Below are 27,078 nucleotides of genomic sequence, written 5' to 3'. Positions count from 1 at the left end.
GCTATGAACTACTTCCTTTAAAGCAGCCATCTATCAAGATCCTACTCCTAACCACAAAACATTTTGAGATAAAAAAAATTCCCTTTCATTCCATGAAAATATTCCCACTTCTCCCCATCTTCAAACTAGAGATCAGTAAAACAAGTTCCTAGCAGAAATAAATTATCACTGTTTTTCCATGCCATCCAGGAGCACCTCAATACACCCACAATCCCCTTGACAGTCAGATGCACCAAGTGAAGGCAATTTCACGGAGAAGATCTGCCTTGGTACAACGTGGATTCAGCTACAAACCTCAACTAGACATATTAATTTAGGGAAATGCTTGGTTTAAAATAGTAAAAGCTGTTCTCAATATCTTTACTAGTAAATGCCTGATCTGCTGATCCACTGTATCCAGAGAATAAGGATATATTTGAAGATGATGAGAATAGAATAGAGCACAGAATATGTAAAAATTTGACAACTAAATAGTAATGTAATTGGAAAACAGTGAGCTTAAAAATACTGAAAAAAGGTGTTTCAAGATAAAAGCTTCTCATTTGTGTATTTGCAGTGTTACACTGACAGTAGCTTTAAACAGGCAATTTAGTATATAACATTCATAAAAATCATCATTAAAATTCACTTGCTTAAAACCCAAAAGAATGAGAAAATGGAAACATTTCACATTCTGAGAGATTCTCACTTCTTTGTATGAAAATTCCAATTGTTTCTATAAAAGCCTGAACTAGTTAAAAAAACAGTTATTGTTTCCCTTTAGCCCCAAATATTCCAAAAGGATCCTCTATTATTCTCAGTCTACAAAGTGGGACGAAGTACTCCCTGGCTCTTTTCTTCACTCATTCTTTTCCACATTCAAGAATTTAATTTCATTTAATATCCATTTAAACAGAAGCCTGTCCTTATGTTTACTATTTTCTTCCTTGCCTTTACCTCTCCTGTGTTTGCCACACCTTTTTCTGCGGTGGATGGTTGGCACCACTGCACATTATTCAGAAGAGGAACGCACTGCTCATGCACACAGTGGCACAGCAGCATTCTCTGGTTTGCTGTTTGATACTTCTCAAATGGCTTTTTAATAGGACTCCTAACCAATAACATTTTCATAAAACTATTGATTCTAATTCTGAGATTGCTCTCCTATGGTAACAGAGCTAATCAGAACCCATAATTGTGCAATATATTTAAGATTGCTTCTCCTGACATATAAAAATAAATATATAATTATGCTGAATTTCACCTGCCCTTTTATCCATGGGTTCCAGTTATGAGGTATTTGTGGAGCTATGTAGGTTATCTTTCATTTAAATATCCTGAATAAATCAGTAAATGTAATTTGGAACTGCACAAAAATTTAATCTCATCTATGGAAAATATTACATCTGCCATTTTTTAGCTGTGCTCTAGAAGAACATGGGTAGCAGTTGTTGAGACACTGTGTTCCTTCAGTTTTTATTTCCTTGTTTTTCATGCCCTGCTTTGGAAAATCATCTGACCCCAGAATTATCAAATTTTAGGAAGAATTCAAACACAAGAAACAAAACAACATAATGTTCTAAGTGAATCTGTTGATGAATTTTAACTGACTACAGACATCTTCTAGAATGTTAGTATCATCCTCCTTCAATCCTCAGCCACAGACTAAGTGATACCAATATGCTTAAGTTTTCCCATGCCTGCATTGAAATCTGAATGCACATCAAACCAAACTAAGGAGATGCAAGAACTGGTGCTGACTTTTAGCGTGTTACAACCTTCTGTCAGTTCTGAAAACAATTTGTAGCCTAAGTCTCAATTCCAGTTAATATTTGCACATCACAGTAAGAGCAGTTGTTCTGATACCTCCTAAGAATGTGTAAATTTTCGACAAAGAGAAAAATTTAAGACAGAATACATTGATTTCTATATAGAAAAACAGTAGTTTAAGGGTGACACCAATTTGGGCAGTTTAGTAAGCAAGATTTAAGAATAATACTGATTTAGAATAAAATAATTAGGTTTAGTAGTATTTGAAATTAGAGGAAATATTTTTAAGGAAATGCTTGAGTATTTGTTCCCACAGTATAGAACAAAAAAAAAAAAATCCACATGTATTATCTAAAAATAAGTTCTGAATTCTTTCTGAGGTTCCCATCATCATCCCATCTCCCTTTCTTCTTCTGTTGTGCAAAAGAATAAAACAGAAAAGCAATTTTATTAAACAATGAGACTATGAAATGAGCCATGGCAATTGGGCATTTTTGTTCTTGGGGAGAGATGAGTTAGAAACCACTTTCAACACAGCAAGAAAAAAAAAAAAACCTTATGAAAGAGACAGAAAAAAATTAAGAAGAAGGAAAAAATGCAAATTTACTACCATTTCTCAGGCTCATGAAATAAGACACCAAAATGAAAAGAGAGCTGTTCTTCCCCTTCAATGTACTCCTATTGTTTTGCTTAAATCTGGCTCTCAATGTTTTCTACCCTCAGGAGAGACCTCCTCATAGGAACCACAGTATGTTGTCAACAGATACATTAATCTCTCTGACAGCTTTTAGGAAAGCAGTTTGAACTCAGATATAATCTTGGGGAAAAAAGCCCATGCAAAAAACATCTAGTGGTTAAGGCTGTTGGCACACATTCAGCTGTGCAGTCCTCGCTGCACTCAGTTTCTGGCATATCATGAAGGGTACCAACCCTTCCCTTTGCCAAACAAGAAAGAGCACAAATAGCAGGTTTCATCTTCCACTGACACATCATGTTTCGGCAGAAAAGACTGGGTGAAAGTGTGTCTGGGGAATAATATTCCTGATGGATCACCAAAAAATGTTAGGATGCAGAGAGTCTTCTTTACTCTACTAAAAACTCTCAGGACATATAATGGCTTTCTCTCGCTGCAAATCTCAATTTGCAGTTAAGAGAAATACTGGGATAACTGGGAGACTGCCTAATGCTAGCTGTAAATAGTGACTTCCACAAAATTTTTCCAGCTGTCTGTTCAAAACTGTACAGCTGTCCAATTTTTACTTTACATAAGAAGACAAAGTCAAATGGTTCATCTTTTTTAAAGATGTGAAAGCAATGAATTCATCCAACATGAGCATAATAAATGTATGGTAAACTAAACAAAACCATAAAGTGAAAACTGATAGAGCAGATGGCTAAATGTCTATCCAGGGAAATGCTTCTCCATTACAATTGCAGGGCCCTTCAAACTTCCTTTCTATAAATGTTATGGTAACAAGTATTCTGAACGGAGCACTCTCTTCTGGTCAGACACAGGAGAAGATAATTTCTTAACAAGGGATTTAATGTCACAAACATCAATTATGTAGAATGACAGACCCTGTCTCTATAATAACTGCCATTAAGAGCAAGGTCATGTATTTATTCTGATATTCTATTTCAGACAGAGAAGAAAGCTGCACATTCTTTCTACAATTAATTTTTGAGAAAATCATTTAATGTTTGAAAGTGTAGATTTTTTTGTTGGTGCTTCAGCATGCAATATTTCACACACGAGCAAAAATCAAGTTAGTTGGATCTTGCAAATCATCATCAGAAAAATAGCTTCAACAAAACTGGAGACACAACTGTCCCCACAGTCTGCTTGTGGATGACAGCTCACATTTTGAGAATGTTAAGTCACCAAAGCTCAACAAATCCAAGAAAACGAAGAAATAAGAGAGGTAAATATAAACTTTTTTAATAGTCACCCCTATTACCATATACTTTGTATGCAGTTGTTTGGAGAAATAGGTATCAGATTTCTGTAAGGAGAAGTTGGAAACTGGTATTGGAAAGAGACCCAGGTAAATATTCCTAAGTTTTAATGTGCATGAAAGCTTGTCTTGATGAGCTTCCTCTAACAAAGTGGAGAATTACTGTCTTGCGGAGTCCACCAGGCATACATGTGAAAGCATAAGAGATAAAAAAGGACCTCATATGAGCAGATGCTGTGGGGTCTCTTATTTGTCAAGATATTTTTCTAACCTTGTTGAGCTTACTTTCTGCCAATCTGTTAATAAATCTTCATGCCCTTCCTTGAAATCCACATTGTACTTCATCACTTCAATACGGAAAAGAGGAGAAACCTTTTTTTGTATGACAGAAGTGCATTTTTATGTGTTCTACTGTGTTGCTGGGATGGAAACCCAGCAGTGCAACTTTTACATGAAAATATAATGTCACAATAGTGACATTAGTCATAATAGCTATTTCATGTTATGCACTGATTTCTAGCACTGTGCAAGTATTCCTCCACTGTCCAATGAACTTTTCAGTCCTGTTTCTGTGTGGCTGAATGATAAATTGATTAAGGCACTAACTCTGTGAAAATGTCAGGTAAAGAGCATTACAAATTAAGAATAACTGAGTCTTGTCTATATTTATTGTATTATTTTACACACATATAATGAAGTGAGGCTGTCTATTAATCATTCATGCATTATCTATGCTGCAAAAGTAGTTGTATCCAGAAGGGCTTATTTATGCCTTTTTAATTCCCAAAAAGGGCTACAAGTCAATTTAATTCTTCCTCACCTCCCCTCAAGAAACCTCTCCTCACTCTTAAGTGATGAAAAGGTCTTCATTTTTGGAACTTCTCCCAGACATCCAGGAAAGATAAGAAAAAGATCTCTTGACAGAAGGCTATGACATGATCAGAACAAGAGCTAGCTTTTCTCAAAGCATCTGCCAGGGTTAAATATGTGCCTGTTTCTACACTAATTGCAACACACTGTGCTGAAAATCACAACCCACCAAATACATACAGAATGAAAAGTTTGTGAACACTGTCTTTTCTGTAACATATTGTAAAAGCTGATGGAAATGAAAATTCCTACTGGAATATTACATCACTAATGAATCATGATGCATATTGATGTCTCTACTGCATATTTATATCCTGTTTTGTAATGAAAAGCCAGCTGTCACAGCATCTCTGAGAGATAGAGCTGGAGGGTAAGTTGATCACAAAACTACCTATTGGCTACGACTACCCAAATAAAATAGGACAAAAAATTTGCGTACAATTATTTCAGTTACATTTTTATGAGGGATAACTGATCTTTAGAGCCTGTATTTGTTCTTACTTGCTGCATTTTCACTAACAAAAGTCCCACTGACTTTTGTTGAGAAGTAGACAGTTAAACACTGATTGACATTATCTCAGAATCACATTTCGCTAAATTACTGACAACACGTAACAATATTAAGTTTCATCCTGTTTGGTGACTGACAAGAAAAACTCATAGTTTCAAAAAATACTAAAACCATTTTTTTTTTATGAATTTCAAAGTGAATTGGTATCCTTTCAGCAATTGGTGCCAAGAGCTCTGTCCTGGAGGACAGGATGAGGATGACCTAGACCTGAATGTAGCCTTAAGTGAAATTACAGCCACTTGCGTAAGCGCTGATGGCACCAAGTCAGGCCCAAGGAACACTGACACCCCCAAGGCTGGGTAGCACAGGGAATTCCCAGGGAGGCCAAAATCTCTCCATGATGTAATTAATGTCTAAAAGGGACTGGGAGAGGAAGAGGGAGGAAAAGAACATTTCAATCTGAGTAATTCCCAAAGGTGCATCTGAGCTCAGTAAGCAGATACAAGTTTGAGATGTCAGACTGTTCTCTGGAACAAGCACTGCAGATACAAGAGGGCTTTAAAGAATATATTTCTGCCAGGCTGAAAGAGAGCAGTTGACTGTTTTCTGAGCTGTAACATATTGAGCTGTACACTCCACTCATCTGGCATGCAAGGCTGGAATCTGATATGGGACTGGTATATATGGAAGAGAAATTAGCCAGGAACTCCACACTTGAAAGTCGCTTATCCCAAGAAAACACCTAACATATTTAACAGCATAATCAATTTGCTTCAAATCTGATGAAAGTTTTCAAAAAGTTCTTGAACTTTAAGCTTGGAAAGGTCTACTTAAACCATTTATTCAGAAATTTTGTACTCACAGTCCAAAAGCAAATTCAGAAATTAATTAGGAAAGCATAATCTTGCTTTACTAATAGCCAGAGGAGAACACAACATAATTTTCATTATGGCATAGTATTGCTGCCAAGAGATGAGATGGAAAAACTTCATCCACCCCACCTTCAAGATCCAATCATAACATATCTAGAGGAAATTCTTCAGTAATTTAGCTCAGATGTACTGGGCTCCACTTGGGTTTTCAGGTTTTTGAGTGTTGGCACTGACTGTGTGCACATGCAGTGGTGCCTCATAACAAACAGTTAACCACAACAGACTGCTTCAGCTGGAAGCTACTCCAGCAACCACCCAGCCCAACCTCCTGGCCAACTCAGGGCTGGCAAAAGTTAAAGCATGTTGTTAGGGCACTGTCCAAATGCCTCTAATACACTTGGCAGCCTTGGGGCATTGAGACTGATATTTAATAAATTTAGAAGGTTCATTTGATGAGAAGGTTTTTGCTTATCTATCCATTTAATTGAACTCTGCCTGGATCACAGTAAAAACATTACTGAACATAAAGTTGCGTATTTGTTTATATTAGAAGTAGAGATCTTTCCACTGGAAGGATAGTTTTCTCCAATATGATAAAAGAAATACACTATCACAAGAAACAAACAGCATATACTTGCATCTACAATTCATGAATTAGGGATATACATTAAATTATCTGGACATGGGTGTGGAAAAAGAGAAAAATAACTAATAAGTTTATTTGCTTTTTACAGTTGCTCATTAGGGCACTCAAACACATCTTACACATGATGTGGACATATTGCTTGTCAGCAGCAATTAGAGACTGATGGACACCTGCTGCAACACAGATTCAATAGTACACAAACCCACAGCACGGATATTCTGAAAGTTCTGGAAAAACTTCAGAAGATGCTAGAGTGATGAAAAAAGAAATTATGCACACTTCCTTTCAGAAGCCAGATTGAAGTATCCATTCAAATATAATTAAATTTCAGTAAATGTTACCTTTCTAGGACTAAACAGCATATCAATTATTTTTCACAATAGCCAAGCTTCAGTCACTTAAAGCAAAAATGTTCTACTCCAACCCAATAGTTTGTTTGTTTCTTTATCCTGCTTACAGACCAGACGCTCTTCAGCCTCGCAGATCTCTGGAGAGTTGTGGTTTAAGAGAACCCAGGAGGAAAAGACAAATTTGGAAAGCCATTTATCCATCACACTAGAATTGAGACATTATGGTTTTATTCTTCCCCCACTCCCAGAAATACCAAGTTTCCATCATCAGGGCTCTGTGAATAAATGAACATTTTGTTACTGGACTCAGGAAGAAAGAAACCACAGGCCTGTTAGGGACAGAGAGGAGAGCAGGGCCCTGTGTGCTTGGGAGTGTGTTTATTTGGCTGTATTGCAGACGGTCAAGAACCAAAGAACATGCAGATCATATATTTTTAAGCATTTCATAATGTCTTATTATTAATTCCAGCCAAAACCACCAAGACCAAAATTATCTGAAATTGGTGCTTGCGTGTCTTGACCCCAAAACCAACAATGGTTGCATAAAAAAAATGTTAAATACCTACAGTCCTCTCAGGTTTAGTTTTTTTTTAATCAATTACAAGGCAGTGCCCTTTAAGAGTCTAGAGAGAAGACAGGTCTCCACAACTAACAAACTGAAATGTGGTCCTGGGTAAATTTTACTTCCAGGAAACAAAAATGTTGCAGTCCTTGAGAGAGGGAGGCTATAAGCAGAGGGCTCTTCTAAAGGCAGGAGCCTTTATTGAACCTGTCACTTGTCATTAAACACTCCATATTTTACCTTAACCTGATATTTTCATTAGAGCATACAGACCTTTTTCATCTGTGAATAAAAGCATTCCCTTCAGCCTTGTGCTGAATATGGGGAAAGGCTCTCTAAAATTGAGCCCACCCAAACAGAACAATTATGTTCACAAAAGCAGGAAAAGCACTAGAGAAGATCAAGTAACATCAATACCATGATAACTTGCACACTTCAATGTTGACTATCACATCACACTTTAATCTTAAATCATTTAATGCATGTAATAATGTCTATTTTTAATAGCAGAAAAACTTGCATATAATTATATAGAGAGCACAGACACTAGTGCAGAATAGAACACAACATAAGCAAACTGCAAAAAAGTATTTTTTGCTTGATCTGCACTGCTCTACAGAGATCTCTAGTTGGAAAACCTGAATGGGAAAAGGTAAAGATATCCATGCTATTCATATTTATATATCTATGATCTCTCAACTGCTTAAAACACTTTGTTAAGTAAAGAATTGGATAAGAAATTGCAAGGGAAGCCATACATCCTTAAAGAACTCTGATATAAAGCAGCACCATTTTTTTCTGAGCAAAAGCTGCCTCACTGCTACCACTAAAGCTGTACCATCTCCTTGATGTACCAGAAACTGGTGTTATATAGTTATAGCAGAACTTAAAAGTTCTCAGTACCTGAAATATCACTCTCTGTTCACTGCTATGTAGTACAAACATTTTACTTAATACACTGTTTCTTGAAAAAAAAAAAAATGTTTCAGTATGCAAATAGAAGCTGAGAGAAAACAGGTATCAGGCTTTTTTCAGTGTATTACATATGTGAATAAGACAGAAAAATGAAAAGGGAAAGAATAACTGGGGGAGAGAGAACCAGAAAAGGAAGCCATCCCTTGTAAAATCTGGAAGTACTACATAAAAACAAAGATTATATTCTGATGGAATAGTATCATTCAATAAATACAACACCCACGTAATTGCAAGGCAAATGTGAAGCACCAGCTGTCTTTTCAGACGTGAAATATAGATTTACTCAAATGCAGATTAGAAATCTAACCAAATATTGTAGTAGTTTTAGGAATCTTTAAAGACATTTCACTAATACCAGGAAGACTGTGTTATTTAAACATAGCTGCCACATAACGAGAGCCTTGTGAATTGTCATAGCATTCCAGCCACAAAACCCATTAGCAGATGTAGAAATCCCACATTCCTGCCTTTTATAAAGGTCTGCAGTTATGAAATCATTTTCAAACACTTGGAACTTAACTATTTCATTGCCCAGTACCTACAGGACTGGAGTTGATGGAGAAAACCACAAAATGGTGCATGTGAGAGCATTCCATGGACACATGTTTCTGTGGTTCTTTCAAAGTTTTAGCTGAAAACATCCCCCCAGCATGCCACAGAACCAAGTAAAGGAGTATCTGTTTGAAATAAGGGAAGAATTTATCTTTACTAGAGAACTCTTAGGATGTATTCTGTGTCTTCACTGTAGACGTATTAAGATATGTGGTTGATAAAAAGAAACAGGATTTAACCTAGGATAACAAAGACAAAGAAAGGCTTGCTCTTTAAAGATTTACAAAATGAAAGATTACAGGGTAGGGTGCAGTTTCCATTTTTATTTTCACTCACCAAAAAGAAAGTTGTTTTTGAAAATTAAAGAAAACACAGTCAAAATGTCTATTATCTCCACACTTAGCATCATGGTATCTTTGCTGTACTCCATGCCACTAGCTTAAAATTTTTATGACAGCAATTGAAAACTTACCATTTGATAAACCTTCTGCAGCTAATCTCAACACACAGCACACTGAGAAGTATTTGACTTGCTTTTATACCAGTGACTTTCTTATGCCTGGGCAGATTTGAGGTAACTAGGTAACTCTGTGGGGCAGCAGCATGATCATTTCAGAAAAAAAGCCAGACTGACCAGAAAGCACACCAAGAATTCATGAGGTAAACAAAAATGACTACACATAGAAAACATGGTCCTCCAGTTCCCCCACAATAACTCCAGCTTTCTCTAAGAATACTTACTTGGTTATCTTTCTGAAGAAAAGATAGCAGTATAAGGTAAAACCAGGTGGGAAAACATACAAAACAGCTAAAGAAAAAGGCTGTTAGAAGAGCAGAGAAGAAAGAAATGTCACACCCAATCTCAATATGGAATTGATACAATTATTTCAACGATCCACTTCATAACCAAGTTGACAGTTAAAAGTACATTTTCCTCTTATTAAAATTGGGTAAGATATGAAGGCAATTGAGAGAGGCTGCTTTCTTTGAAATGCTGTAGGATAGATAAGTCCTTTTAAACAATCAGGAACAAAGTTTTTAGGTAACAGCTATGAAAACAGATCAGGAGGTAGAGCGGAGAGCCAGGCAGTTCCGCCTGGCTCATGATCCCAACTGCATTAATTCAATTCCCACATTACCTGAAGCTGCTGGGAGCTGTCATTAAGGTTATCCTCTCGTCTCCTGGCCTCCTCCAGCATCTGTGCACTCTTCTTTTTCTCCACTTGTTCTTTGTGCTTCAGATTTGCTACTTTCTTATTTTGATCTTTAACTTGCCTGCAAAAGAGAGGAGCACTCAGAGCGTGGTCCAGAGCCACTTCCATCAGCCCCGCTGAGCAGCTGGGCCAGGGAACAGTGGCATCATCAAGTGCCACCACTTCCTTTGTACAAGGTCACCAAAATCATCCTCAAGCATTACCCTCCACTGCTAATTCAGCCAAAAGAACACTTCATTTTGCTCATTACTATTAACCTAACCTAGAAAATTTATGAAACAAAAGCATTATTTATTATTTGGTATAAACTATTAATCAAAAGATGCACCTGTCCTCTTCTGACTTTGGGGAAGAAAACTCTTCTTTGTTCACACACACACACACGTACATATAAAACCACAGAAATCTAATAACCCATTTTGCTTGGGTACCACTTCATCTAATGTGAGGAAAACAGGAGGAGCAAAAGGAAAACTACTGAAGTATGACTTGAATATAGAGGATTATGTACAGGAATTAGGTAATCCGTTCCCAGAAGTAAAACTATTTCTTTTCAACCTTAAGATCTACCTGTTTTATTGATATTTTGAGGGATTTCCTATCCTTTCTTTTTGCACAAACAAGACACAACAAGTAAGAACAAACTATTTGAGAAAGCATGCATCATTTCCTTTTTACTTGCATCTGTGGACTATTTTTGAAGATCCTGGCAGCTACCATTGCCTGCAGACAGAGTTTGGCCTTTCAGGGCATTAAGACACATGGAGTATTGAATCTAATTACAGACCCTTTAATCTCAGCCTCCTGACCACAGAGAACCTAAGTCTAAAATTTTAGTCCAATCAAAACAAAACAGCCTAGCTCTGCTTCCTCAGCCCTTTTCTCCATAATTATATCTGGAGTTTGGATTTTGGAATAAAAGACAGATTCTTTGGTTGCAAGATTTCCCCAAAACATCATGCAAGTAGTAGAGACAGCTCTTTAATTTACTGTTTAAAAAACAGAATTATATACCAGCTTCAGATCTGGTATGTTATCCACACAGACAGGGAAGAACATTCCTTCTCTATTTCAGAAATACTTTCAAAACAGATCACAAACAACCCTTCTTTAATATTTTCTTCAGAACTCATAACACAAGTATGATCAAGAATGTATCTCTTTGTGATATATTTATGTACAAATTATGTGGCATATGACCAGTCAGTGTTTTGAGTTCCTCCAAAAACACACAGGTTCAAATCTAAGCTCTGCTTTTTTTCCAATGTAAGCCAACTAAGGCTGGGAAAATCGTGAAGACAACAAATTTTCCTTGGTGCTAAAACAAACACTTAGAGTGAAAAAGTGCTGATGGCCTCTGGAGACCAATAAAAAAATGAAAGTTCTCTTCTGATGATGTTAAAAAATTATTGGCATACTTAACTACCCTGTCCAAGAGTTACAGCTGATTTGAGTCAGGATGCTTTTTAAACACAACCAGTGTAATTGTTGAGTTATTCTAACCCAGTGCTGCACACTGGCAATGGGCACATTGCCCAGTTTGAAAGCAGACTTGCTCAGTGATTAAACAACTCATTAGAAATATTATGCTGGCACCAACTCAGCTTGTACAATATACAGTTCTATCTGTCCAATAAAATAAACACAGAAAGTACAGCTAAGTCAATGCAGAAAATGAAAATGTCAGCCCAAAATATTCAATTCCATATGAGAATTTTTAATCAACTTTTAAATTAAAATTAGAGGAATTAAGTATTTTTTTATAAATGTGCAAAGCTAGATTAACATATGGGAAACTGATCTTTATTACTATAACCAACTACTTAGATAAGAGATAACAATATTAATAAAGCCCTAACCCTCTTCAAAATATGTCTGAAATAGGTAATCTCCTACGTGGTCCAAAATGTTTTCAAACAAAATATTTATTTCAAAGAGATGGATAAGGATATGTATTATTCCCATCCCCCTTCTCATGTGTTAACCAAAATTTATGACATTCTAATATATTAGGTAGATGTCTTGAGACAAAGACAAGCTTCACTAAAGTTAAGTCTTGAAATTACTTAGTGCTTGTAATACTGAGATCAGTCTTCATAAATTCTTCTACTAGACCATGTTGCTCAAAGCTCCATTTAACCTGGCTTTGAATCATGTAGAAGATACAACTATCCTTCCGTATCTCTGATGTCAAAAAGAAACAAAAGTTGGGCTACAAACTTTTCAAAATATACAGGTATCTGTGGCAGTAACTAGAATTTCCCAAACAGTTTAATTTTATAAATCTGAGAAGGTTACATGAAACCCCAAATCTATAAACCCAAAAAGGCTTGAAGCCATTTGATACATGAACACACATTTCCTCTCAATGCTCATGGTACCAAATCAAAATTCTCACTTTTGCAATACATCCTGCAGATAATCATTCAAAAGGTTCAGCATATACAAGTCCACAGCAACATGGAAGTTCTGCGGAGCTCTGAAGACTTCATACTGTGGTTCTGTAAAGAATGCTTTTCCTTCTCTGCCAGGTAACTTTCAGTCTTCAAAGCCAGCCAGAGAACCATTTTTTATATATGCAAATAATCTTTGAAAATATTTAAATATATACTCATATTTTTAATATCAAGAGACCTCAAAAGCTTGCTTATTAGGTATCACCCCATTCACTGCTCAATAAGACAGTTTTGTTGCTATTTTAAGCACTGATGATTGTTATAGAACAATTTCATCTTCACACCACCACTGAACAACATGCAGAATTGGAACACATACTGAACTGGAACAAAAAAATAAAATACAGAAAGTACAGGACTTAAGTGAGCATGCTGCAACTGGTACATTTTAAATAAGGAGGCAGTCAAGAGGAAATGTTTTCATAATATATGTGCACAAGGAAGCTTAGTAGGAAAAAAGAAACAGAAACAAACAAAGCTCTGCAACTCGCTCAGTTTGTGAGCTTCATTTTGTAAGCTTAAAGTTCTTTTAAGTCTTTTGAATGAATTGCATATATACAGAACACATATTCTATCAAAGGGACAGCAAAGTTTTAAAAAAAATCCTTAATCTCTAAGAGTATTTTTATTAAAACTGAAAAAACATGCATGACATTTTAGATAGTAAAAAGAGAATGACTTATGTACAATGAAGGCAAGACATTAGAGGCTTATGAATGTTTTCTAGAAAGCACTAGTGTCTGCATGTACAGCAACAACAAACAACAATTTGCAATGTGCACGTGGGCTTCTCATCATAAAATAAAGAGCTAATGAACTTCTGAAAGATATAATGTATTAAGTATTACCAGAAATACACATTCCTGCAGAAACATCTTTGCAAAACAGGACTACAAAAGAGAGAAACAATTCTGGCGATTCAAATTAAAGCTAGAGAGCCAGGTCAAATTCACTGAGAAAAAGCTTTGAAGAAGATACCAACTGGAACCAACAGAAACAAAAAACTAACAAAAGCAAAAGTACCTCACCTCAGAAGATGTTTATTTTTAGAGTCACCTCAAATCAAATAATAAAAGTGTTATAGTCATATATAAAATAACAAAAATATAATGAAAATGTTTATGTTGAATTACAGTGAAGACTCCCACTCTTTTTGGAAATAACAACTTCTTTTGCACTTTTAATAGTAATTTTAAGACAATTATCTTTTTTTGAGAGTCCAGTTCCTAAAACATCTTGTCCTCAAAAGTGAAAACTCTTTTCCATTATTCTGAATTTTTCTCCATTTCACAGTATGTCATGCCAGGTACTGTTACAGACTAATGTGTAAAACAAAAAGAAGTAGAAAAAAATTCAGGCTTCTGATTTAAAAATAAAAACCTTAAAGACTTTCAAAGACCGGCCAAGATTTTCAGAATAAAACATTTCACATCCTTTGATTTTGGGTGCCCAATTTAGTCCACGTGCCTAATGAAAAAATCTCCTAAGCATGCCTAATCGGGACACTGAAACCGACTGTTCATATCTATGGCTTTACTCTTTCTTTAATGAAAGAAAGCTGCACCACTTAAAAAAAGCCACACCTTTCCACTTCTCTATGAAATTCTTGAATTTTCAGTGATGAAATATAGCCCAACACCATGTGGAATAAATGAAAACAATCACAATAATAAAAAATTTCAAGTGCGAAGATTTCACATTTTAAAATTATTTCAAAACAGGAAGACAAATATAAATGATAAAGGACCAGTGGAGCATCAGGCATTCCTGAAAAGTAGCAAGTCACTTTGTTACTCATCAGTCATTGGGAAGACCTTTCCTCACTAAGAAGAACAACTGCTACATAGGCCCTCTTATTCATTAAGGCTTTTATGAAATTATTTTTTTTCTTTACTAATCAATTTTTTTTTTAAATTTTGGCACTGATCTAATTATCTTTTACTGTAATGCACATCAGCATACATACAGCTGCTAATTCTCTCCTCATATGGATTTTCATGCTACACATTAATAATATAAGCTACTATCTGCATCTGGCTATCTCTTCTGACATAATTTCAGATGTAATTTTTGTAAAATAGAAACTGATAAAATGTTAACTGAAAAGAGGAATAAGTTAATTTGAATTTTAATAATGTATTTTAACATACTTTCCCTTCACATTTACGTGGCTAACACTCAACAGTGTTTTTAGAACAGTCCAGGTTAAGCAAACATTTAGAATGCTTTTGAACCACCACTAAAGCTTCCCTGTAATATAGAGTACACACACATGCTGTATTTCACACAGTGACTCACACACCAGGAACAAACATGCAGATCTTCTGCACTGCTATAGAAACAGCTTGTTTTACTCATCTGACTTAGGCACTCAGAAATATTTCTGTGTCCATCAGCCATGTCAGAAGGATTGCTGAGCTTGAGCCTTCATTGCTGTAGCATTACCACCACCCACAGGACACTCCACTACTGCTGCTGCTACTAATCCTGATAGACAGATGAACTTCAGATGCTTTAAAGAACACTTTGCTCCTCAACATGACTTAAATTGATAAAATAGTCAACATGACCAAAAAAGGATGCAATGACCTAATAAGTTATTTAGTTTTGAATTGCCAAGGTACCTTGTGTTATGAAATATTGGGATCTACAATACATAGTGTAGAATTATGGAATATTTCAAGTTGGCAGGAAAGGATTCATAAGGATCATTGAGTCCAACTCCCTGCTTGTTGCATGACTACCTAAACCTAAACCATTTAACTGAGAGCATTGTCAAACACTGCTTGAACACGGTCAGGCTTGGAGCTGTGACCACTTCTCTGCCCCAGTGCCCTCATGGTGAGGAATCTGCTCCTCATGTCCAGACTGAAGTTCCTCTTCTGCAACTTCATTCCTTTTCCTCGTGTGCCATCACTGGTTCCAGAGATGGATTAGGACCTACCCCCCTCCACTGCCCTCTTTGAGGATGGTGCTATCATTGCCTAAGATCTCCAAGTACTTTGTAGTCCTAAGAGACACAGAGAAGTGTCTAAATGACAATATTTATCCCAAAATATCTTTTGTCACTTCTTTGTTTTTAAGGTCTGCCCCCACAGAATATTTTAGCTGGCCATATCCTTAACCATAACTTCTGAATTTAAAGGATCATGAATACAGTGATGTAGCTGGGTTGTTTGGATTTTTTTGCTTTGTTTTGTGGTTTTTTTTGTAGCTTTGGTACACAAACAAAAATATTTACATTCTGGGGCATACAGCAGAGGGAAACCAAGGAAAAACTCTTCCCAAAAACGCTACTTTTTTTTAAAATAAGGGGAAAAAAGACTGTTCTGAAAGGTTTTGATTTGCCTTTTAGTTGCTCAAAACTCACCTCACCTTAGTTAGGGTTAGTCACCAAATCATGAAGAATCATGGCAGTGTTTGCAAAGCCTAATTGCTTAACCTCATGAAAAAGCAAGTGATAAAGGGAACATAAATAAGCAATGAAGGAAAGAGGCCCACATCACACAGCCCCATCACCACAACTGGGTGTGTGATTGACAGTTGCCAAGGGTTGAACAAAGTTCCTCACCTTACGCATTCAAAAAAATAGAATCAGGGGAATTACACACTGCTGAAGATCTACATGAAATTTTGTATGGCTGGGTTGGATTTTTTAAGTGTTATTATATGGGTCTTTTCCTGGGCTTTGGCTGTACATTGCAGTTCCAGCTTCTCAACTAGTTTGTCATTGCTTTTCAATGTTATAACAAAATCAAAAAAATGGTGCATTAAATTACTACCTAGAAGAAACAATCATTTCACTATGCTTTAGAAACTTGGCTTAATATTACCACTTCTACTGCTCATTGCATCCAAGCTAAAAGACCAATCACCACACTTAAACTGTTCAAATGCACAGCACTCAGCTACCTCTCCCAAAACCTCTCATCATTTTGTTACACTGGTCCTTGCTGTTTTGCACCACTCATATGACAAGGTAAGGAATGCCAGTGAAAATATTAGCAGATCCTGAAAATTTAACTGGGCTGCTGCACATGAGTCAAATTGTCCCATGGTGGCTCTAAGAGATGAGGGGTGGACTTCATTTCCTGAGGCTAGGAAACTTTGATTTCTAAAAAAAATGTGTGTGTTGAAGTCAGCATAGGAGGAGGCAAGGGATGAAATGTTGTGGGAAACTCACTTGCCCCAGATTTTAGGAACAGGAGCCCAAAAGTGTCTGAATCAAAAAGTGTTCAAGTCAAGACTTCAAGCAGATCTCAACTTTACACTGACCTCTTTCTTCAGCAATAAGAATTATTTGCATGATATAATGCACATTTCCTGATGCAGTCAGCTCATCAGCCAGCACATCTCTCCCTGAAGCTGAAACAATACAAAGATTTTCTTCCAGAAACAGCTGATGGTGAGATATGAGATAGGGGAGCACAAGCCTTACGAATCTAGAAACTCAATAAAAATAACTTTTTTAAGATGTTATCCTAATTCTCCTGTAATTTAGAAGCACCTTGGAAAAGAAATCTATCGCCAGATTCATTAGCAACAGATGAGGCTTACCTAGTAATAAGGTGGCCTAAGTTATTATTAATGGACATTTCATGAGGGAATTAAAAAAAACAAAACCAGAATTAACCAGGGTGCTCTCCAGTCATGACTCAGAAGCCCAGCTACATACAATGGCAAAGGCAAATGCTGCTGTCTGAGTATTCTCAAAAAAAAAAGTAAGAAAATAAAAACTGCTCCAACCAACTGGCTAAAATGGATGGATTATCAGCAGAGATTAAACAAAGCGTCTTTGTTTTAGTGCAACAAGTCTATATCAAATCAAGCAAACCAAAGGTTTGCTTTCAAGACAGAGCCAAATACAAGAGGACACAATATATTTCTGGTAAACATCTATATTACCTCATGTTTTCATTAATCTCTAATTATAGTTTTGTAGATAAAATCCTTTGCACTTATTTGTCCAGCTAATGCGCAGTGAAAAAAAAGACAAATATACTTAATGTGCAGCTTCCCAGCTACTTAAGTTCTCAGCACCTATTTCCTATGAAGCAAGTTCTGTGATAAAAATAATGAATACATTACCATAATTTCATAACTGGTGTAAAATTGTAACTCAAACTTCAGAGATTAAATATCACATTATTCATACGTCAGGTTTGATAACTATTTTCGAAAGCTGACAGCAATTGAACAGAAATAAACCTTTAACCTTAAAACCTTGCAACTTTTAGTTTTGATTGTTGCTAGGAACATTAAAAACACAGACTTCAGGTGAATTCTGAAATTAACCTGTAATATAGTGGTATGGGTATTGCTTTGTTAAGAAAAATACTAATATTTTAAGGACCTTAATAAAAGCATTCAGTCATTCAAAAATAAGTTTGTTCTGCTGCATTTTTTTCCTGCTTTTGTTAATTGAGCAGACAGATGCAAAGCCAAAAATGACACTTAAAAAATGGCTGATTAGGCTTTGGTGTGGATTCCTTCCCCTTGCAACATGCTGGGTCAGTTGAATTTGGCCCTAACAGTGTAGGAAGAAGTCCCACAGGTGCTGTTCTCTTTACCTTTAACTCCAGCTCACAAACCAACTGCCCTGTGAACAAATCACACACAGCCAGACACCCTCTGCTCAAGAGACCTGCACCATTTAGCCAAAAAAAGTGTTGAATGGCATTTGATGGAAGCTCCAGAGGGTATTTTGTGATCTAAGATAACATGTGTCTTTTTTAACTGCAATCCCACTAGCCAGAAGACAAAACAAATCACTATACAGCAGTTGTTTTCTTTCATAGGGGCAGGCCATCTCTTAGTTCCTTCTAGAACAGTACCCAAAGTTCTGTTCTAGAATTAAAAACAAAAATCAAACACAGAAATTAGCCATTGCAACCAAACAAAAAATTAATGTGGGGAGAAGAAAATTTTAAAACTAGGTATTTAAGAACCATGCTAGAGTAGCTTAAACATCTATACGTATGTAAACAAGCCATGAAGAGTGAAAAGTCCTTTCTAAAAATTAGCAGAAATTTGGGGTAACAGCTGAACAGTATTATTCTGTCCTATTGATAGCTGTATGTTAAAAAAGAGAGATATGTCTCACACATTTAAGCTGACAAATACTGCAAATCCAGTCTTCAAGCAAAAAGTATTAAACTAAGCAGTTGCTAAGGACAAAACCTAAAGCACAATGAATGCAATAACTCAGTGCATGAGGACTTCTGAAACAAAAAGAAATATATTCACAAGAACATTCCGTTTTGCTCATAGGAAAAGCTATAAGGAAGTGATGCCAGCAGGAGCATTCTGAAATAATGAAAACCTGACCATTTAGTGGCTAAAAAGCTGATGATTTTACATCACTGAGATGCCCAAATAAAAATCTGATCTAATTCAGCTTATCTACTTAAAACAAAATTGTTTTCAAGAACAGTCTTTCTAAAAGACTCTCTGTACAAATGTGAACTGAAAAGTGTTTACTCTGTTAGCTACAAAGAAGTTATACAAAATCTGATCCAAAGCAGGACATTGCCAGATACTATATTGGGAAAAGTATACAAAAGGATGGGGCTGGTTGAAAATCCATGTTATCACACTCATCAAAATGTTCCTTGCTACAGCATCTCCCTCACCACATGTTAATTCAGTCTGAGATGGGAGGGACACGGCTCTGGTTTGGGATCCACTGCTGAGACCAATTTCTGACAGCAGAGACCACAGAGAGTCTCAGAATGCACATGTGGCATATTTCTCAGTGCTTAGCAAACAGTTATTAAGAAGTATCTCCTCTTCTGAAATACATTCTGAGTCGCTGGCTTTGACAGCCCACATCAGGTTAGTATGAAGAGTGCCTGCTAAGGTGATTTGTTACAGACTTTTGATTGTTACAGACTTACAGCCTGGCAAATGGGGTACAGCAGCATTATTTGTAATAAACATTCCCCACACAGGGCTGCACAGCCTATCTGAAGAGTGCAGATGGCTTAGTCTTTCTCCTCTGACACATCTTTAACTCTGCCTTCTCAGTCTGGTACACACAGGAGAACACAGCCAGGAACATTCTGCAAGTTAAGTGAACACCACTGGGTTTCTGGAGAACTCGGTGAGTGTTGCAAAGCAATGTGTATGAGGTCTCTTCTTCATTAGGAGTCTCTCTAACAGCTCTGGTAAGCCATGGACAGGGTCAGTGCCTTATGCATTTGAGGAGGGATTTCTACCATTCCACAACACATGGATCTGATACAGAAAAGCATGTCCATCAGTATTTTGAATGCATAATTTAATTTTTAATATATGATGAAGGAGCACATTAAAAGAAACCTCAGGTGAAAAGATGTCCCACGTGTCAGATGTCTGAAATATACTCTCACTGATATCATCAGAGATCAGAAGGTTGGCTAATTAAATTAGCTCTAGTTTGGAGTGTGTACTTAGAAAGATACATTCTTTATCTAGGCAATTACACTACTTCAGCGAACTACTTTTTATTTGGTAACCTTGAGACAAATGAGGCAAAATTATGATTTTAATTGAGCTGATCTCCCAATCAGGGCAACTGCCTTGATGCAGACATCTTCTGCCTCCCTTCAGTGAGCTGATTTTCCAAGTAATTGGGAAACACTCCTGATCATTATGAAATACCAGCAATTCTTCTTTGCTGGCAAGAAAAATATTACTAACTCAAATACAATATATTTTCTATAAATCATCTTTTTATATGAAGGCATATATTGGAGCTTGAAAGACATAAACAGTGTTAAAAATCTAATTAATGAGGCTATGAAAATATTATTGAGGCTATGGTCAAAATACAGAAAGACAAAAGGAACTCTCCTCTCTCTTTCTACTTAGAAATAAAATTTCTCTACCTCTAATTCAAGAAGTAGCTATACCAAGATGCAGAAGAAAACCCACAATTCCTCTCTGGAATTTTCAAGAAATCAAATTAAATCCCTTTGAAGGTGGTGTTGGGTTTTTTCCTTATTGACTGCTTCATGCTTGTAACAACTGTGTAAGGAAGAAGGTAACACTGTACAGACCCTATATACTAATTAAAAATTTTAATAGAACATAGATGACTCTGCATTTTCTTCTATGCTATATTATGCTGCTTTAAATCAAATTAGCTATGGCTCAAAAGTAGAATTTCCTCACATGTATTGGCTAACTAGTTAGAGATATTTATATCTATTAGAAATATGATAAAGAGATAAAAATGGATGTGGGAAAGATTACACCCATAATGCAATTCATATCTGCTCCCAAAATTTAGAATAGAATGTGTTTACCCCTTCTATTTAGCTTTAGAATACTTTCCCAAATGTTCACCTTTTGTTCCTACTATAAGGCTTTTGCACAAGTTACAGTAACATCTGAAGTCTGAAGCTCCTAAAAACAGAAGACAGCCTTCTTCAGCTGTTATTCAGCTGCCATTTGTTCATGTGAAACAAGTGTATTGAACACGGAAATAAGCAGTCAAAGGAAGCAAACTGTCAGAAACTGTGTGCCATTCCCCAGCTCTCTAAGCACACATCTGCATATTCCACATTAAAATGGCAAATCTGTGATGAAAGCAGGAGATACAATAAAGAGAAGTAGGCGTGTCATGAACTAAGGAGAGAAAAACCACAGTTATTTGCATCTCTCTGCTAATTATATAAAAATAATGCCACTGCATAGTGCCTCCAAAATCTCTGCCTATTGCTTATGCAGTGGGGAACAGTCCCTTTGATTGGGACATATGATCATTAAGTATTTCCTTTAAGAAGAAATTACATTAAATGTTGCAGTTATATATGTGTTCTACTCCAAATACAACAGGAAAATCCATTATTTTCACATTCCAAGTCAGTGGCCACTTTTGCAATAGAAAGTGTCATTTTGCTGTATCCTACTGAAGTTTTGACTAAAAATCTCATTTAGCGCTTTCTCCCATTTTTTGGCATTAAAGTGAATGATGAAAAAGGAAAAACAATTGAGCAAGAGGAGCAAGTGCTAAAAGAAAAGACAATTCACACTGATTTGAGGTATCAATCCTTTAAAATATGCTGGCATCCTAAATACTGAGTGTTCACTCTCAAGTATTTTACATATATTGCTAGGATTTAGTAATTTAAATTATGTAATCTAAGCCAGTAATCTAAGGTACGTATTACTAACTGAAATTGCAACCATATTCTGCTGATTGACTTGTGGAAGTAAAATACTACACACTGAAAAGTGAAATGAATGTATCTAGTAGTGCATTTTAAGTTAACAACATTAATAAATTTGGTACAATTACATGAGAATTCAGGGGCATCCTACAAAACCAAGAATCCTACCATTTGAAAACTAGGAATACACTTCTTTTATTTAAAACACTGCAGACTCAAGGAACTAAAGTGAAAATACCATGCAGACTTATTACAGAGTAAGGCAAGCTTAGGGAAGGATCCAGGGATGAACACAATAGTGGTGCTCCTAAAAGAATGCATTTTCAAAGGCACAGCATCTCCACTGTAGTAACAGTCCTTATCCTTATAGATTCTTGTGGGGTGAAGTTGCATTATGTCACTTCTCTTTTAGTTCCCAGCATGTGGGACTTCATCAAATGTGGCACGAACAACTCAGAACACTAAAAACCTAGAGCTGAGCAATACAGGAGAGGAGGAACTAGCAGGAAAGAAGCCTAACTTTTCTGCTGGGTTGGCACCTTTTGCTTTCTTTATCAAGGCTGGCCCTGAACACCCCAGCTTGGAAAGTGCCACTTGCTGGCAGCTGTAATTTCTAGGATGAAACGAGGCTTTTGTGCATTTACAGAGAGCATTTTGCAACTCAAGATTGTAATTCTTGGTCACTTTTGGTTTTGTATAAAAAGAATTAAGTTACCGTAATGGTAAAGTTCATTCTAAAGTACTTGAAAGAGTGAAGCTGGAACAGAATCATTCCAACCCCACTGTTGCCCTAAGTTTTAAAAGTGTTAACTTTTCCTTTATAGTTCTTTTGAAAGTTTTAAAGTTCTCATAAAACTTCTTTAGCTTTCTGATAATGTTTCCGTATTTGAGAGTCACAGTTCCCACACAATTTCATGTATAAATAGAATAGTTTACATATTTCTCTACGGGTAGAGAGAAGTAATTAATTGATCTTTGGACCAGTGTGATTGGAGAGGTGGTAATTCCATCCTCCAATCCACAGTCACCTTTGAAATTCTATAAATACCAGATGTTTGAATAAAACTAAGTCTTTTTCTCTTTTGAACTTACGAAGCTTCTGTGTACTCATTTTGTGTCCAATAGCAACAGCCCACTTCCACCCCAAAACTACCAACATGCTCAATCCCACTTTCTATCAAATCTGTTCAGTATTGTAAACAGATACATAGGAATATTCCATGTAAAAGCACTTTACATTGGTAGGAGTGTGCTGGGTCACTAAAGGCAGAGGAGGCACTTTATCCCTTGGAGATGGGAGTTAATTATTCGGCCATGAACTGAAAGTGACAACTAGAAATATTTTGTTATCTAAGGAAGTGAAAAAACCCATTTCTTTTAATTAAGAAGAATGGCCTATCTGCTGGATAAGCAGGAAATTAAGTAAGTTACTGAGAGTTTGAATAAATCTGTCTGAATTGCCTGGGATACTTCAGGAAGACTATCTAGAAAAGCTGACATATTCCAGTATAAAAGGGCCCTCTAATGTTTGCAGATGAAGAAGACATTATGCAGAAGAAGGGAACTTGAATACACCACCCTGCAAGAACAATGAAATGGAAGAGAGCCACAGAAGAGAAAGGGAAAGGGGGAAAAAGAGCTTTCTAATTTAATTTTAGCCTAAGAATGTTAAGCATGTTTTTATCTTGCAGTATCTCTAATAGCCTACTTGGGATTTCATGGACAAGAAATTTTGTTTTCATTTTACAGTAAAGTGATTAGGAATGATTTCCAATTAACTGACTGATAGCAACAGAACTGTTCACTGAATCTACAAAATGTATGACTATAATAAATATCTCTGCTTATCTAACACATTTTTCATGCAAAAGATGAGGAATTATTTGCAAAGATGATGCATAGGCCTGTTAGAGAAGCTGGTTTCACAGGAATGAGGATGGAAAACATGAGCTAAGTGAGCAGTGAACTAATGCTCTCAATTGATAAGTGAAGCAGTGAAAGGCACATCTGAAACATGAGGGCTCAGAGGCTCTCATATGAGGCACACCTTTGTGCAGGTCAGCAATGGAACTTGAACTTCATAAGTAACACAAGAACAAAAAGTTCCACAGGCACTGGCACAGACTCAACATTCGACCAGGGACCTCCCAGCCAGCTGAAAATCTCACAGCAGAAAAATGCTGCCTCAACAAATGAGCTGAGAAGAAAATGCACGGTCATCTATACTCTATTTTATTTGCCCAGAGCCTGAGCAAGATAAAGGATGTGACAAAAAGAGATGTGAAAACTGCACATGGAAGATGGTTCTTTCAACCCAAATGATGCGACATAAGAGCAAACCTGGTAACTACAGAGGCAAAACAGTGAATCCCCTCCCCGTATTGTCCCAGTCAGCTCTCACCAGCAAGAAAAGCTTAGCGAGAACATACAAAAATTTATGAAACAGAATTCCCAAATTTATCTTCTCTAAATCTATTCACTGCAATAAAGTTTGAGAGTATCTGTGCTTAGGGATGGCGTAGAAGGGGAGAGCTATTTTAGAAATCATGAAATAAAGGTGTCTGAGTAAAGGACTAGACAAACCTACTAAGACCACTCTGACCTACATCACACTCATACTATACTCCAGAAAGCAGCAATTCTTTTCAAAATTGTTTAAAAACTGAGAATGCATATAGAATTTTGCAAGAAATAGAAGTGCAGTGGACCTTGCTCCTCCCCCAACCCCACAATTTTCTTCTTTTCTTACAACTGTCCAATGCTATGAAATAGCAAGACCATTTTTGTTTACCCTGTTTTATCAGATCACTATTATGTGGAAATTCTTACTAAAACCATACAAAAACTGTAGAGCTTAGCCAAGAATACAGGTTAACTTCCCATAGAAAGTCAGAATCATGGAGTAGTTCTGTCTGCAGGGATGTCGAAGATCACCTCGTTCAATACCATCCTCAAATCAAGTCCAAGTTAGAGCAGGTTGCTCCTGGCTTTGTTCAGATGAGTTTTGATTATCTCCAGTGCTGAGGACTCTGCAGCTTCCTGGGCAATGGATCAGTACCCCAGTGATCACTGTTTTCCTGTCCATTATCTTTAACTTAGATTGGAACAAGCTGCAGTTTGGGTCTGCTGCCTTTTACTGAACATGTCAGGGAAAAGTCTGACTCTGTGTTCTCTATGAATGATGGAGGTGTATTTTGTCTCATCTTCCACATCACTAAAAAGACACTGAACACTGCTGAGCCAGTCATCTCATCACTGAATCAATCAGGTTGGTTAGCCATGATTTGTCCTTGTAAGTCCCATACTGGCTGTTCCCTATCACTTTCTTTTCCTTCAGATTCTTGGAGATGACTCTGAGGAGAATCTGCTCCAAATGCTTCCCAACACGTGAAGTTACACTGACTGGCCTGCAAGCCCCCAGATCCTCCTCATCCTTCCTGAAGATGGGTATGATGTTTCCCAGTCAAGGGAAACCTTCCCTGACAGGCACAAGCTTTTGAAGATAATAGAAAGAGTCCTTGCTATGACATCAGATGGCTCCTTCAGCACCCTGGTGTTTATCTGATCCAACTTTGTCAACCTGCATAATTCTAATTTGTTTAAAAGGCCTGCAACTCTGTCTAACAATACTGTGGGTAATGATTCACTCCTGCACACTTTACCATTACGTTCAGGGATCTGAAAGGAGTCCTTACCAGGAAAAAAAGCAGACACTGAACTGCTCATCTTTTTCAGCAACTTTTTAAAAAGCCCTGCCTGACTGTATTCTCTGTAAATATCAAATTATTGCTGAATGTAGGGCCTGTTAAAGCTTGTGGTACTGTCACTTATGGAACTCTTTGCACCATAGATATACACATTCATTGCCTGGCTTTTAGAATTTTAACAGAAATAAAAATCTATCCATTTGGGGGGATAAAATTTTGCACAGAAGCTAGCCATTAAAGAGGAAATATAAACTTCAGATTTTATTCCTTAGACTAAATGTGATGTGACACATATGGGTTAGTCAAAATGTTTAATGTTGCATGAAGTTTGAGTGATCATTTCATTTAATCTTCTGATGATGACATGCTATGTAATTTGTTAGCTTTGGGATATAGGAAGATAAAGACACATTTTGAAGTCTTCTAAAGATGATGTCTTTCGAGTTTCAAATAATATGGTCAAAACCCCACCTTTTTGTTATATCTGAAAAAAAGGGAATTGTGAAGGATTTCTCTCTCAGAGCATTTGACTCGGACCTCCTCAAAATTCACAGCTCACTGTAACACACAAAAATCCTCCCTAGTGCCATGTCATTTGTCTTTTCAATGCTACCTCAGTTCAAAATTCCACTGAAAACCTGCACACTTTGTGAAATACATGTGCCAAAAAAAAAAAGGAATAAAGAGAAAAACAACTATTTTTTCACATAATAAATTAATTTCAGCAGGTAGTAGGAAATTAATTAGATCATGTGAGGCTGCAGAAAAGTGAGAATTTTGAGATGATGTACAGCTGTGCATAATTTTTGCTTAATTAAGATGCAGTGAAATGAGGCAAAAAAAGAGAACCTTTGACAGAAAAGATACAGACTCCAGAGAAGGAAAGCTCTGATAAACACTATACCTAAAGCAAATTTGAAATGTTATGCCAGCAACTTTGTTTAAGGAAAACCACAGTTCTATTTCATGACCTACATTGCCTTCATTTTTTCCCTTCCCCACTATCATCTCTAAGATGCCATATTTCTCCTCACTCACAAGGATCAGATAACTCTTTAAAAAAAGAGTACTTCTTAGTGTAAACAATTCCAAAGCCATTTTTGCTCTAAGTAGAATTACAGATTGCTGTTTTCTAAAGACAGCCATGGAAATTTAAATGGAAACTTCTTTGAAGATAACATTTCTGTCTCTGCTGAGCTAAAACCACTGCTAACTCAACATGCTTCAAATTTTCATCACTTCCTGACGTGGTTAATGACCAACATTATGGCAGACTGAAGACTCAGAGTCTTCTGAAGGTATACAACTGAAGAGCCAGCCACACTTGCAGTAAAATTTCTCCTGAGCGCCCTGGCACGCTGTCAGTGCTCAGATCCACAGCTTCCTGGAGGTTCAGCAGATGAGTCAGTGTGCAAAGGCATTTCCAGCACAGTGAAAAGCCCACAGGTACCATGAACTACATGCCTGCCACTAAATACTCTGCTGTTTTGGTCTGGCTTTTAAA

General features: G+C 36.7%; 1 protein-coding gene across 18 annotated transcripts in view; it reads right to left on the bottom strand.

Moving 5' to 3' along the window:
- ERC1 (ELKS/RAB6-interacting/CAST family member 1) overlaps positions 1 to 27,078 on the bottom strand; it is a 275,891-nt gene that overhangs the window by 119,411 nt on the left and 129,402 nt on the right. For all 18 annotated transcript variants that reach the window (XR_014951966.1, XR_014951968.1, XR_014951967.1 and 15 more), the window contains one exon: positions 10,182 to 10,317. Coding sequence is in view for 12 of the 18 variants with exons in the window: in XM_077783291.2 (XP_077639417.1) it covers positions 10,182 to 10,317 (136 nt within the window). In the remaining 6 variants the exon portion in view is untranslated. The remainder of the gene's footprint in view (positions 1 to 10,181; positions 10,318 to 27,078) is intronic.

This window comes from Lonchura striata, chromosome 1A, assembly GCF_050655825.1.
Source record: "Lonchura striata isolate lonStrDom1 chromosome 1A, ASM5065582v1, whole genome shotgun sequence".
NCBI lineage: Eukaryota > Metazoa > Chordata > Aves > Passeriformes > Estrildidae > Lonchura > Lonchura striata.
Note: the sequence above shows the minus strand (reverse complement) of the source record. Positions and strands in the feature narration are given on the sequence as shown.